The 14,445-nt window shown below is 46.0% G+C and overlaps 1 protein-coding gene across 2 annotated transcripts in view; it reads left to right on the top strand.

Moving 5' to 3' along the window:
* The window catches only part of LOC122924844 (CD5 antigen-like), a 50,969-nt gene that overhangs the window by 19,913 nt on the left and 16,611 nt on the right, over nt 1–14,445 (top strand). For both annotated transcript variants that reach the window (XM_044276327.1, XM_044276328.1), the window contains one exon: nt 11,590–11,907. In XM_044276327.1, coding sequence (XP_044132262.1) covers nt 11,590–11,907 — 318 coding nt within the window. The remainder of the gene's footprint in view (nt 1–11,589; nt 11,908–14,445) is intronic.

The raw sequence follows: 14,445 nt of genomic DNA, 5'->3' as shown, positions 1-14,445 counted from the left end.
TAGTGAAAAAATCTGCCACAATATATGCCGGTACAGATTTTGTTACAGATTTTTACAGGGTGATTAACATGTGGATTTACTGTATGTACAGAATTTGTTGCAAATTTCTGTGAGGATTACATCTCCCATTCAAATGAATGGAGACATTCTGCTTTAGAAAAACTGCGACACATCAATAGTTGCGCTACAGAATGTTTTTCCACAGCCGAACACAGGACAGGGATCGACACTTTTCAAACCTATATGATAACATGTAGGAAATATTAATGCTGAGTATTTTCTAGCGTATTTTTCCACCATGTGTGAAGGCACCCTTACAGGGAGAGAGCGGCAGTAGAAAGTATCTGCCCCTTGATTTTTGCTAGGGAGAGAGCTGCAACAGTAATGACCCGTCCCTTGAGGTGTCATAGGGAGAGAGCTGCAACAGTAATGACCTGTCTCTTGAGGTGTGATAGGGAGAGAGCTGCGACAGTAATGACCCGTCCCTTGAGGTGTGATAGGGAGAGAGCTGCAAGAGTAATGACCCGTCCCTTGAGGTGTGATAGGGAGAGAGCTGCAACAGTAATGACCTGTCTCTTGAGGTGTGATAGGGAGAGAGCTGCGACAGTAATGACCCGTCCCTTGAGGTGTGATAGGGAGAGAGCTGCAACAGTAATGACCCGTCCCTTGAGGCGTGATAGGGAGAGAGCTGCAGCACAAAGGACCTGCCCTTTGAGCTGCAGGCTAGAAATCAATCCAACAGAGCAACTGGAGAAAAGATTGGGAAGATCTCTGGATCCACGTGAGGCACGGGGGTTGGTTCCCACTCTGTTAGAAAGAGACCCTCCTGTACTATGCGATGTCTGACTTTCACTGTTTACTTTTTTTTTTATTTAACAAATACAATAGACAGCCAATTACACAGTATACACCCCTGCCAAATAAGACAATTTCATAAGACGTTAACCCCATATGGCCCCTGGTGAAGCGGGGGGGGGGGGGGGGGAAATAACAAAAACCTGCAACCATCTACCAGATAGACCACAATTTAGACCATACTTCTGATTTATTTGGGGAAATGTATCTAATCTTTTCATATGCCTTCACTTTGTTAACCAAGCTAAGCCAGTTATTAATGTCAGGAGCAGCTCTAGCCATCCACCCACGTGCTATAATCACTCTATCCAACATAAACACCATAGAGATAAGCTTGAGTTTATAGGTTGAGCCTTGATCTTTCTCTATATCCCCTAATATAGCCACTTGAACAGTAAAAGGTAACTTCACCCCCGTCCTGTTTTTGCCAAAATACCTGAACGTATCTACAGTGCCAACAAAGATGCATGAAGTTGGTGAACTCGTGGTCCCCCCTAGGGCAACCCGAGTTAGGCCCCCATGCATCCTTGCTAGGGGATGAATATAGCCAGTGTCAGAGTAGTTCAATTTTCAGGTACAAAATAATTAAATAATTAAGTAGGCCGACAGAGACACAGATACAGTTGCTATATCTAAGGAGATCTGAGAGACCACCCCAAAAATCTTTATTTTATACCTTTATGATAATGGGGGTAACTGGGTGTTTCATGGCGGTTACAATCCTTAAAAATCAACGTGGCACATTACATAATTGCGTGTGATAATAAATTGGCAATTTCTTGTAGTTTTAAAACTAGGTAAAAGGTCATTTGGACAAGAATCTAGGTAATAGTTCAACTCTCTAAAACTGGATCCAATTTGGACACGTTTACCAACCATCTAGATCCATCATGTAGACAACATTTCCATGTACAAAATGAAACTGTATTACAATGTGATTGACATTCACTGAACATCTACTCATATTCCTATAAATCGTATCCCAATATGTCTGTACTAGTCCAGGGGCCTCACATCTCCATTTCGCCTTGCTAGGAAATGACACCCTACCTGCCATGCCATGGACCGGAGACCTGTATATATGTGTTAGTTTAATCTTCCCCTCCTGTGCCTTGGTCAATATTTCAGTTAATCTGTTATGTTCTACAGTAAATAATACAGACTGACCTGTGAGAATATAAGCAGAATATAGTTGTCTATATCTGAACCAATTAATCTTACTACTACCTACTAAGTGAGAAATCTCATCTAATGTAAAAATAGCCCCATCCCTAAAAAGTTGAGAAATATAATTTACGCCAGAATTTGTCCAAAACGTATCTTGTGACAAACTCAAAAACTCACCCAAGTGAACATTTCCCCAAAGTGGGGCGAAGTCTAGTGTAGCAGTAATTTCCAATATCTTTCTCCTATAATCCATACTTTTACAAGAAGATACACCATGGCACGGCATGCAGGTCCCTTCCTTTGCTACTATTGTCCTGATTCCAATAGCACAAATATACTTTTAGAGGTTATTACCTGGCAGCCCAGCTACAAAAGATAAGGGAATGGCAGTATGACCCTGTGTTAAAAGATTTGGTGTCACGAGGGTGTCAAGAACCACGCCTGACTCCGTTATACCCGGGGTCAGGAAGTCGCAGCGGTTGGCTGCCCGCTCTATGTAGTAAGATAGGGCTGTTTCTTTATGGTAGCTTTCTGGGTTTGCTTTGCAACCCTTTTTGGCTCACTCAGGGATCCGTAGCTCCTTCTCCTCAGCTGTTCCTTGTCCAGCACTCCCAACCTCCTTACAGTCATGTGAAAAAATTAGGACACCCTTTGAAAGCATGTGGTTTTTTGTAACATTTTTAATAAAAGGTTATTTCATCTCCGTTTCAACAATACAGAGAGATTAAAGTAATCCAACTAAACAAAGAAAACTGAAGAAAAGTATTTTCAAGATCTTCTGTAAATGTCATTCTACAAAAATGCCTATTCTAACTGAGGAAAAAGATAGGACACCCTCACATGTATTCCCTCTTAAATTGGCTCAGATCTCACACAGGTATATCACACCAGGTGCACATAATTAGTAGATCGTTACTCTGCATGTTGAATGAGGCTTGCCCTATTTAAACCTCAGACATTTAGTTTGGTGTGCTCCTGACTGTTGAAGTGAGAGTGAGCACCATGGTGAGAGCAAAAGAGCTGTCAGAGGACTTCAGAAAAAAGATTGTAGCAGCCTATGAGTCTGGGAAGGGATTTAAAAAGATCTCAAAAGATTTTGAAATCAGCCATTCCACTGTCCGGAAGATAGTCTACAAGTGGAGGGCTTTCAAAACAACTGCCAACATGCCCAGGACTGGTCACCCCAGCAAGTTCACCCCAAGAGCAGACCGCAAGATGCTAAAAGAGGTCTCCAAAAACCCTAAAGTGTCATCTCGAGAACTACAGCAGGCTCTGGCTACTGTTGATGTAGAAGTACATGCCTCTACAATCAGAAAGAGACTGTACAAGTTTAACTTGCATGGGAGGTGTGCAAGGAGGAAACCTTTGCTTTCCAAGAGAAACATCGAGGCCAGACTGACATTTGCCAGAGATAAAGTTGACAAAGACCAGGACTTCTGGAATAATGTTCTTTGGACAGATGAGTCCAAAATTGAATTATTTGGACACAACAGCAGAGGACATGTTTGGCGTAAACCAAACACAGCATTCCAAGAAAAGAACCTCATACCAACTGTGAAGCATGGAGGTGGAAGTGTCATGGTTTGGGGCTGCTTTGCTGCAGCAGGACCTGGTCAGCTCACCATCATAGAATCCACGATGAATTCTACTGTGTATCAGAAGGTGCTTGAAGAACATGTGAGACCATCAGTTAGAAAATTAAAGCTGAAGCGGAACTGGACCATGCAACATGACAATGACCCAAAACATACTAGTAAATCAACCAAAGATTGGCTGAAAAAGAAGAAATGGAGAGTCCTGGAATGGCCAAGTCAAAGTCCAGATTTGAATCCCATTGAGATGCTGTGGGGTGACTTGAAAAGGGCTGTACGTGCAAGAAACCCCTCAAACATCTCACAGCTGAAAAAGTTCTGCATTGAGGAGTGGGGTAAAATTTCCTCAGACCGATGTCGAAGACTGGTAGATGGCTACAAGAACCGTCTCACTGCAGTTATTTCAGCCAAAGGAGGTAACACTCGCTATTAGGGGCAAGGGTGTCCTATCTTTTTCCTCAGTTAGAATAGGCATTTTTGTAGAATGACATTTACAGAAGATCTTGAAAAGACTTTTCTTCAGTTTTCTTTGTTTAGTCGGATTACTTTAATCTCTCTGTATTGTTGAAACGGAGATGAAATAACCTTTTATTAAAAATGTTACAAAAAACCACATGCTTTCAAAGGGTGTCCTAATTTTTTCACATGACTGTATATTCCCCTCTCCCACTTCTCTGGTTGCCAGATATAGAGCTTCCGGCCTGGACTTCTATACTGACCCACTGGAGCTGTGTTGCTGCGTTCTCTGGTTGTTGGTCCAGAACGTTACCCTCCGGATCCCTGTTGGGCCTTTGTGGTCTGCTGTTGTCGCCCACCTGGGATTATATGTTTGTCTGTATTGTCTGTCCTCTCTTTGGTGTTTTCCTCTTAGTGTCATTGGTGCGGACTAGTGATCCCACCATCACTATCTAGGGCTCATTTTTTTTTTACCTACTTAGAATCCAGTATGGATCCAATTGCTGCTTTGTCAAACCAATTTCATGGCCTGTCTTTGGAGGTGGCAGGATTGAAGGCGTCGGTCCTCCAGCAACAGCAGCAATTACAACTGACCGCAAGCCCAGCGGTTTCTACAGGTAATCAGGTTGTTGCGGAACCCAAGGTTGCTCTTCCTGACAGATTTTCTGGGGGAAGGGACAAGTTTGTGACATTCCGTGAGGCCTGTAAATTATATTTTAAGCTGCGCCCTTACTCCTCTGGTAAGGAAAAACAGTGGGTGGGGGTTGTTATTTCCCTGCTGCAGGGGGGCCCGCAATCCTGGGCGTTCTCTTTACCCACTGATTACCAGGCTCTCCGGTCAGTGGATGAATTTTTTGGGGCCTTGGGTCTCATATATGACGACCCTGACCGAGTCGCACTGGCTGAATCAAAATTACGGAGACTCCTACAAGGAGAGCGGCCGGTAGAGGAGTATTGCTCTGACTTCCGTAGGTGGGCTACGGATACCCAATGAAACGACCCGGCTCTCAGGAGTCAGTTCTGCTCTGGGTTATCCGAAAGGGTTAAGGATGCGCTTGCGCTGTATGAGACCCCCTTTTCCCTTGATGCGGTTATGTCCCTTTCTATCCGAATAGATAGACGCCTTAGGGACAGATTGAAAAACCCGGAGCAATTGGTAACCCCTCCTAAGTAGCAGTTAGTCTGTACGGACTTAGACGAGCCTATGCAGCTAGGAGGAACTAATCGTCAGGTCCATCCTCCTGAGGTTCGCCGTAGGCGTGGGGTTTGTTTTTTCTGTGGGGAGAGGGGTCATTTAATTAATGTCTGACCTTCTTTCCTCAAAAAACAAAAGACCGTCGGAAAACTACTAACCCCAGGCTGTGTGGAGGATGTCAGCCGGGGGGTATATGTTTCCTCCATACGAACATCGCAATTTGTGTTGCCAGCGGTTTTTGGCGTTAAGACGGAGACTATTTCTTTTTTTCTAGACAGTGAAGCAGGAGTAAATTTGATTGATGCCCATTTTGCCCACACTATGGGTTTGTCTCTCTGTACGCTACAGAGACCTATTCCCATTTTCGCTATTGACTCTGCTCCTCTGTCTCAGAGAAACCTCACCCACATTGTCCATAAATTACACCTTCGGGTAGGGGACCACCATAACGAGATGCTTTCATGTTATGTTCTGGAGGGGCTTCCCACTCCAGTGGTGCTGGGCCTTCCCTGGTTGGTAGCGCACAATCCAGTGGTGGATTGGCAGGCCAGTGAGATATTGGAGTGGAGTGAGCATTGCAGAGAAAATTGCTTAAATAGCAATTGCTTAGTCGCCTCCATAGCTACCCTACCTACATTTGTGTTGGACTTTGAGGACGTTTTTTCTGAAAAGGGTTGTCAGAAGTTACCACCTCACCGTCCTTATGATTGCCCGGTTAACCTTATTCCTGGTGCAAAATTACCCAAGACCAGGTTATATAATCTTTCGGGTCCGGAGAGACAAGCTAGGTGGTCGCTATTTTTTACCAGGTTTAACTTTGTTATTACCTTTCGTCCTGGGGCAAAAAATACCAAGGCTGATGCATTATCTCGTTGGTTCCCTGGAGGGGGTAATGTGAGTGATCCGGTACCCATTCTACCAAGAGGAGTGGTTGTCTCTGCGGTACACTCTGCTTTGGAGGGGAAGGTGTTAGAGACCCAGGGGGACGCCCCGGTCTCTTGCCCCTCAGAGAAATTATTTGTACCGTTGAACCTGCGTTTCGAATTATTAAAGGAACATCATAATTCGGCACTTGCTGGGCACCCGGGTAGTAAAGCAACCTTGGAGCTATTGTCTCGTCATTTTTGGTGGCCAAGGTTGCGTCAGGATGTAATGGATTTTGTGTCTTCTTGTTCTACTTGTGCGCGCGCGAAAGTCTCTCATACATGTCCTGCAGGGTCTTTATTGCCACTTGTCATTCCCAATAGGCCATGGACACATCTGTCAATGGATTTTATCACTGACTTACCTTTGTCTGCGGGTAAAACAGTTATTTTGGTAGTAGTGGACAGGTTTAGCAAAATGGTACACTTCATTGCGTTACCCGCACTACCTAATGCTAAGACTCTTGCTCAGGTGTTCATCAGTGAAATCGTGAAGCTTCACGGGGTCCCTTCCGATGTTGTTTCGGATCGGGGTACCCAGTTTATTTCTAAATTTTGGAAAGCTTTTTGTTCCCGTTTGGGGGTACACTTGTCGTTTTCCTCAGCTTTCCATCCTCAGTCGAATGGACAGACTGAGCGTACCAACCAAAACCTTGAGACATATCTAAGATGTTTTGTGTCTGAAAACCAAGAGTTGTGGTCATCATATTTACCGTTAGCTGAGTTTGCCATAAATAATCGTCGTCAGGAATCCACTGGCAAGTCACCATTTCTTGGTGCATATGGTTTTCATCCCCAATTCTGTACTTTCAAAGAGGGGGGGTCTTCTGGGGTTCCCGAAGAGGAACGGTTTTCGTCATCTCTTTCATCGGTATGGCAGAAGGTGCAAGCTAACTTGAAAAATATGGGAGGTAAATACAAATGCATGGCTGATAAGAGACGGTCGCCAGGTCCGGACCTAGGAGTGAATGACTATGTGTGGTTGTCTACTAGGAATATTAAATTAAAAGGTTCCCTTTTGGAAACTGGGTCCTAGGTTCATTGGCCCTTACAAAATTGTAGCCATCATCAACCCCGTGGCTTTTCGCCTGGAGCTACCTCAGACTTTTAAAATCCATAACGTCTTTCATAAGTCGTTACTCAAAAAATATGTTCCACCTCTAGAACCGTCACCGCTGCCACCCCCTCCTGTTGTTGTGGATGGTAATCTAGAGTTTCAGATATCCAAAATTGTTAATTCTCGTCAGGTTCGCCGCTCTCTCTTTAATATCTGGTGCATTGGAGAGGTTACGGTTCCGAGGAAAGAATGTGGGTTCCTGCGTCTGAGGTAAACGCCGACAGGCTAGTTCGGGCTTTTCATGCCTCTCATCCTGAGAGACCTGGTCCTGAGTGTCCGGAGGCCCCTCGTAGAGAGGGGGGTACTGTCACGAGGGTGTCAAGAACCACGCCTGACTCCGTTATACCCGGGGTCAGGAAGTCGCAGCGGTTGGCTGCCCGCTCTATGTAGTAAGATAGGGCTGTTTCTTTATGGTAGCTTTCTGGGTTTGCTTTGCAACCCTTTTTGGCTCACTCAGGGATCCGTAGCTCCTTCTCCTCAGCTGTTCCTTGTCCAGCACTCCCAACCTCCTTATATTCCCCTCTCCCACTTCTCTGGTTGCCAGATATAGAGCTTCCTGTCTGGACTTCTATACTGACCCACTGGAGCTGTGTTGCTGCGTTCCCTGGTTGTTGTTCCAGAACGTTACCCTCCGGATCCCTGTTGGGCCTTTGTGGTCTGCTGTTGTCGCCCACCTGGGATTATATGTTTGTCTGTATTGTCTGTCCTCTCCTTGGTGTTTTCCTTTTAGTGTCAGTGGTGCGGACTAGTGATCCCACCGCCCCGTTCACTACCTAGGGCTCATCTTAGGGAAAGCCAGGGTTTAGGCACATGATCAGCGTACGGGTGAGGAACCCGTCTAGGGACGTCAGGGCAGTCAGGTGCCAGCCGCAAGGTGAGTCAGGGGTTACCACCTTTCCCTCTCCCTTGGGCAGGGCCTTCCCTTTTCCCTCCCTTTGCGTGACGCCGGTCATTACATTTGGTTCATAAGTCAGGATACAACAGTAGATCTTTAATTAATAAAAATCTGAAGCGCATTTTGTATTCAGCCCCCTGTACTCTGATCATCCGAAAATGGAAGGAGTATGACACAACTGCAAACCTACCAAGACATGGCTGTCCACCTAACCTGACAGCCCAGGCAAGGTGAACAGTAATTAGGGAAGCAGCCAAGAGGCCCATGGTCACTCTGGAGGAGCTGCAGAGATCCACAGCTCAGGTGGGAGAATCTGTCCACAGGACAACTATTAGTCGTGTCCACCACAAATCTGGTCTTTATGGAATAGTGGCAAGACGAAGGCCATTTTTAAAAGCAAGCCATATAAGAAGTCCTATTTGCAGTTTGCCAGAAGTCATGTAGGGGGCACAGCAAACATGTGGAGGTGCTCTGATCAGATGAGACAAAAGTTTAACTTTTTTACCTAAATGCAAAACACTATATGTGACAGAAAACTAATCCTGCACATCACCCTGAACACACCATCCCTACTGTGAAACATGGTTTATTCTGTGGAGAGGCCTTTTTTATTCAGCAGGACCAGGGAAGCTGGTCAGAGTCGATGGGAAGATGGGTGGAGCTAAATACAGGGCAATCCTGGAGGAAAACCTGGTAGAGGCTGCAAAGAAACTGAAACTGGGGAAGGAGGTTGACCTTCCAGCAGGACAACAACCCTACACATATGTACAGCCAGAGCTACAATAGATTGGTTTAGATCAAAGCATATTCATGTCAAAAGTCCAGACCTAAATCCCATTAAGAATCTGTGGCAAGACTTGAAAATTGCTATTCACAGACTCTCTTCATCCAATCTGACTGAACTTGAGCTTTTCTGCAAAGAAGAATGGGCACAAATTTCAGCCTCTAGATGTACAAAGCTGGTATGGACATAACCCAAAAGACTTTCAGCTGTAAGTGCAGTGAAAGGTGGTCCTACAAAGTATTGACTCAGGGGGGCTTAAAAACATGACTCATTTTCTTTTCACTTCACACATACTTGATTCTTTGTGTTGGCCTATGACATAAAATCCCAATAAAATACATTTAAGTTTGTGGGTAGAACATAAAAAAACGTGGAAAAGTGTAAGGGGTATGAATACTTTGTCAAGGTACTGTAGATAGAAAATGCAAAAAATGACAAATATCAGCACAAAATACCTTCCCAGAAATTGGCCTTTTGTGGTGGCCAGATTCAGCTGTCATGTTTTGTCCTCCTCCAGTTGTCTCTAATTAAAATATGGAGGAAGGGGCACAGGAGGTAAGATGCAGACCATAGCAGTATCCTGTCTGGTTTTTCAGCACTACCAAACATACAGGATAATACAACACAATATACCTATTACATCCAGTGACATCTCCCATAATTGTAGACATTCTATTTTCCCATCTTCTCTATTCGACCCAGACCTCCATGGCGACACAGACATCTTAGATTTCTCACTTTTCTACCATTCTTCCTTCCTACTCAGAACAACATTTTCATGGTGCCCCAACTATGTCATCCTGCTGCTACCCCCAATACTGTGCCTGCTGTGCACCCCAATTCCCCAAATACTATATTGTAGAAATGATAATGGCATACAGATAATCCCCCTCAGAAAAAGTAGTCCCACACTGGTAGTGTTCTTCACAGTAATATTATCCCCCAAAAATAATTCTGCCAAACAAATTGAGCCTTGACAGTTTTAGTGCTCCTTTATAGTAACCCCAGTAGTAATACTTCCTCACTTTAGCGAGCCTGGTAGTAATATGCTGTCTCAGAGTGGATCCAGTGACTATAAAGCCTCCTTACAGTGTCCTCAGTACTATTAAAGCCCCTTATAGTAATACCAATAGTAATAAAGCCCCCTGTGGAACCCTCAATAATATTAAAGGGGTTGTCCGGGTTCAGAGCTGAACCCGGACATACCCTTATTTTCACCCCGGCAGCCCTCCTGAGCCTGGCATCGGAGCATCTCATGCTCCGATGCGCTCCAGTGCCCTGCGCTAGATCGCGCAGGGCACAGGCTCTTGTGTTTTCAATAACACACTGCCGGGCGGTAACTTCCGCCCAGCGGTGTGTTCGGTGACGTCACCGGCTCTGAGGGGCGGGCTTTAGCTCTGCCCTAGCCGTTTTACTGGCTAGGGCAGAGCCAAATCCCGCCCATCAGTGCCGGTGACGTCACCGGGCTGCCTGTCAGCCCCATAGAGAGCCCGGTATGTCACCGGAACTCAGAAAAATGCCTTTGCCCTGCGCGATTTAGCGCAGGGCAAAGGAGAGCATCGGAGCATGAACTGCTCCGATGCTCATGTCAGGGGGGCTGCCGGGGTGAAAATGGAGGGATGTCCAGGTTCAGCTCTGAACCTGGACAACCCCTTTAAATCCTCATAGAAAACAAATCCTCAAGTGTCCCCAGTAATTAAAAAAAAGCCTCTGTATTGCCACCAGTAGGCATACTACCCCTATAATGCCCATATAGCGCCCACCATAACAATACTGATCCCTATAGTGCCTCCAGTAAAAATAATGCCCCCTTAGTGCCAATGTCCCCATAGTGCACCTAGTAACAATATTGTTCTCTATAGTTCCCCTAGTAACAATAATGCCCCTAAAGTGCACCTAGTAGTAATTATATTGCCACCTATAGTGCCCCTAGTAAGAATATTGTTCCCTATAGTTCCCCTAGTAAAATAATGCCCCTAAAGTACACCTAGTAGTAATTATATTGCCCCTATTGCTCCCCTAGTAAGAATATTGTTCCCTATAGTTCCCCTAATAAAATAATGCCCCTAAAGTACACATAGTAGTAATTATATTGCCCCCTATAGTGCCTCTAAGATGTCATTGCGTTGCCTGCACTGTTGATATATCATTTCATAGGTTTTAGGCCATGTGTCCTGGGGCCTATGAGGTTGAATGGCAAGGTAGGGAGTGATCTGGTGCCTCACTTCAGTATTCAACTGTATTGACGTCGTGAGGACATCTCCCAATCTTTCATAATTCTGGGAGTGCCTGGTCCGTATCTGTTCAGTGGTCAGGAAGTTCTTTATCAATACTGTAATATACCTTCCTGGCTGCCCTTACACAGATGGTGGTGCAGAAATGCCTATTGCAGTATTAATAACAACAGGAAGGAAATGAGGAGGGAGCCTCATGGTGACATGGGCGGTCTAGGTATCGGCCCACCAGAAGATTTCCTGGTCTAGATAAGTAGAACATGTTGTAATAAGTCCATATGTGCAGATGCTTTCTATCTTTGTTTTTCTGGATTTTTATGTGACTCTCCTACATCCATATTTATTCATACTTCTTTATTTCTTGGCACTAGAACCTTTCCAGGCCAGACTGGTGGATGGGCCCAGTAGATGCATTGGGAGGTTGGAGGTCTATCATGATGGGCAATGGGGAAGTGTATGTGATGATCACTGGGATGACAAGGATGCCAACGTTACTTGTAGTCAGATAAATTGTGGATCCTGCCAGCCGTACATGCGGAGGAGAAAGAGGTTCGGTCAATCACAAGGAAAAATCTGGTTGGATGATGTTGAGTGCAATGGAGTTGAACCATCACTGGAAGAATGCAAGCATCGCGTCTGGTCTTATAATGACTGTACACATATGGAGGACGTGAGTGTCTACTGCACAGGTGGGTTACTGCATGTTTCTTGTGGGGCTCTTCTTTGTCTTTGTTACCTGTAAGAATATTGCCAACCAATCAAAGCGAGAGGTCCATAGATGGTGGCATGTGGAGCAGGGCCGGACTGGGACAAAAAATAGGCCCGGGCATTTTTGACTGAGCAGCCCAATCACATGCCCCCCAACAGGCCCCACCTCCTTGCAGTCTAGGGGCGGAGCCAAACCTGGAAGCACAATTGAGGGGCAGGGCCAGCCACCAGTAAGATAGGAAGGCTTCAGCCAACACACAAGCTTTGCAACAATATAGGAAGCTACAGAAAAGTCTTATAATATCCTCAGTGGATCTCAACCTCCCCATCCTCCACACCCTGTACAGGTCAGTGCCCCCGAAATTGCACTCACAGTTCTCCAGCAACTCTGGCAAATACCACCTATTCTGTACAGGGTGGGTTTACATCTGCGTTATGCCATTCCGTTATAGGTTCCGTTTCGGAATATAACGGAATGGCCAGATGGGATGCAAAACGGAAACCTTTAAGGCTCCATTCACACGTCCGTTGTTTCTTTCCTGATCTGTTCTGTTTTTTGCGGAACAGATCTGGACCAGTTCTGTACCCATTTATTTTCAATGGGTCCTGCAAAAAAAATCAGACATTGAGCTGTCCGATTATTTTTCAGGACCCATTGAAAATGAATGGGTCCAGATATGTTCCGCAAAAAACGGAACAGATCAGGAAAGAAACAACAGACGCAGGGGCGTAGCTAAAGGCTCATGGGCCCTGGTGCAAGAGTTTAGCTTGGGCCCCCCATCCCTCAGTGCTTTGTGGCCAGGGGCAGGGAAGCACATAGCCTTCCTGGTGCCTGAGGCAAAAATTTAAACTGCACCCCCCACCATGCCAAATTCTTAACCTAACCCCTTCCCTCCAGCCAGAGGTGTAACTTGACCAGCATGGACCTTCTATAAAACAGGTGTCTTCGCATGTGGTACAAGGGTCTTTGGGGCCCCTCAGGCTCCTGGGACCGGTAGCGACTGCTACCTCTGCACCCCCTATAGCTACGCCCCTGAACGGACGTGTGAATGGACCCTAAGAGACATTCCGTTTTGCTCTGTCCTAATAGAAGTTTATGAGAAAGCATAACGGATCAGTCTGGGTCCTGTCGACAGGACTTTGTTTTCCGTCTTGCATAACAGGAACCAGATGGATCCGTTTTGATTCCCATAGACTTTTAAGAGGACGGAGAGCAAACGGAAAGCCTCCTGCAGAGTCCGCGCTGTACGAGAGAGAGATAGCAGTGGCTGTGAAGGGGAAAGTTCCAGAGCACAATGACAGCCCCAGAGCCTTTCTGCTGCCTGACCGACCGTATGCTGCCACAGCCCAGCCTGCAGGACACCGGAGAGGCCTGGGGGCCACATTATAGCACCACTACATTTACTGATTATCAAAACGCATCATACATAACCAAGCAAAAGCCAGAATATAATAAAAGACAAAAACATTAAACTACATTTATAATAAAACAATTTACTTACAAAAGAAGCTGTTCAGTCGTCTGCTGTGCCGTCCTCTGCTTGCTTCCACTGATTATGTGCCCTCCTTTCTGTCTCTCCTCAGTGCGCAGGCGCGCTGTTATGGGGGATCTGTGGATGACAGTATGACACACTGTTATGGGGGACCTGTGGATGACACACTGTTATGGGGGACCTGTGGATGACACACTGTTCTGGGCATCAGTAATTGACACACGGTTATGGGGGACCTGTGGATGACGCACTGTTATGGGGGACCTGTGGATGACAGTATGACACACTGTTATGGGGGACCTGTGGATGACAGTATGACACACTGTTATGGGGGACCTGTGGATGACGCACTGTTATGGGGGACCTGTGGATGACAGTATGACACACTGTTATGGGGGACCTGTGGATGACAGTATGACACACTGTTATAGGGGACCTATGGATGACGCACTGTTATGGGGGACCTGTGGATGACAGTATGACACACTGTTATGGGGGACCTGTGGATGACAGTATGACACACTGTTATGGGGGACCTGTGGATGACGCACTGTTATGGGGGACCTGTGGATGACAGTATGACACTCTGTTATGGGGGACCTGTGGATGACAGTATGACACACTGTTATGGGGGACCTGTGGATGACGCACTGTTATGGGGGACCTGTGGATGACAGTATGACACACTGTTATGGGGGACCTGTGGATGACAGTATGACACACTGTTATGGGGGACCTGTGGATGACAGTATGACACACTGTTATGGGGGACCTGTGGATGACAGTATGACACTGTTATGGGGACCTGTGGATGACGCACTGTTATGGGGGACCTGTGGATGACAGAATGACACACTGTTATGGGGGACCTGTGGATGACAGTATGACACACTGTTATGGGGGACCTGTGGATGACAGTATGACACACTGTTATGGGGGACCTGTGGATGACGCACTGTTATGGGGGACCTGTGGATGACAGAATGACACACTGTTATGGGGGACCTGTGGATGACAGTATGACAC

Source organism: Bufo gargarizans, chromosome 1, assembly GCF_014858855.1.
Source record: "Bufo gargarizans isolate SCDJY-AF-19 chromosome 1, ASM1485885v1, whole genome shotgun sequence".
In the NCBI taxonomy this organism is placed as follows: Eukaryota; Metazoa; Chordata; class Amphibia; order Anura; family Bufonidae; genus Bufo; species Bufo gargarizans.
This window is presented reverse-complemented; position numbering and strand designations above follow the sequence as displayed.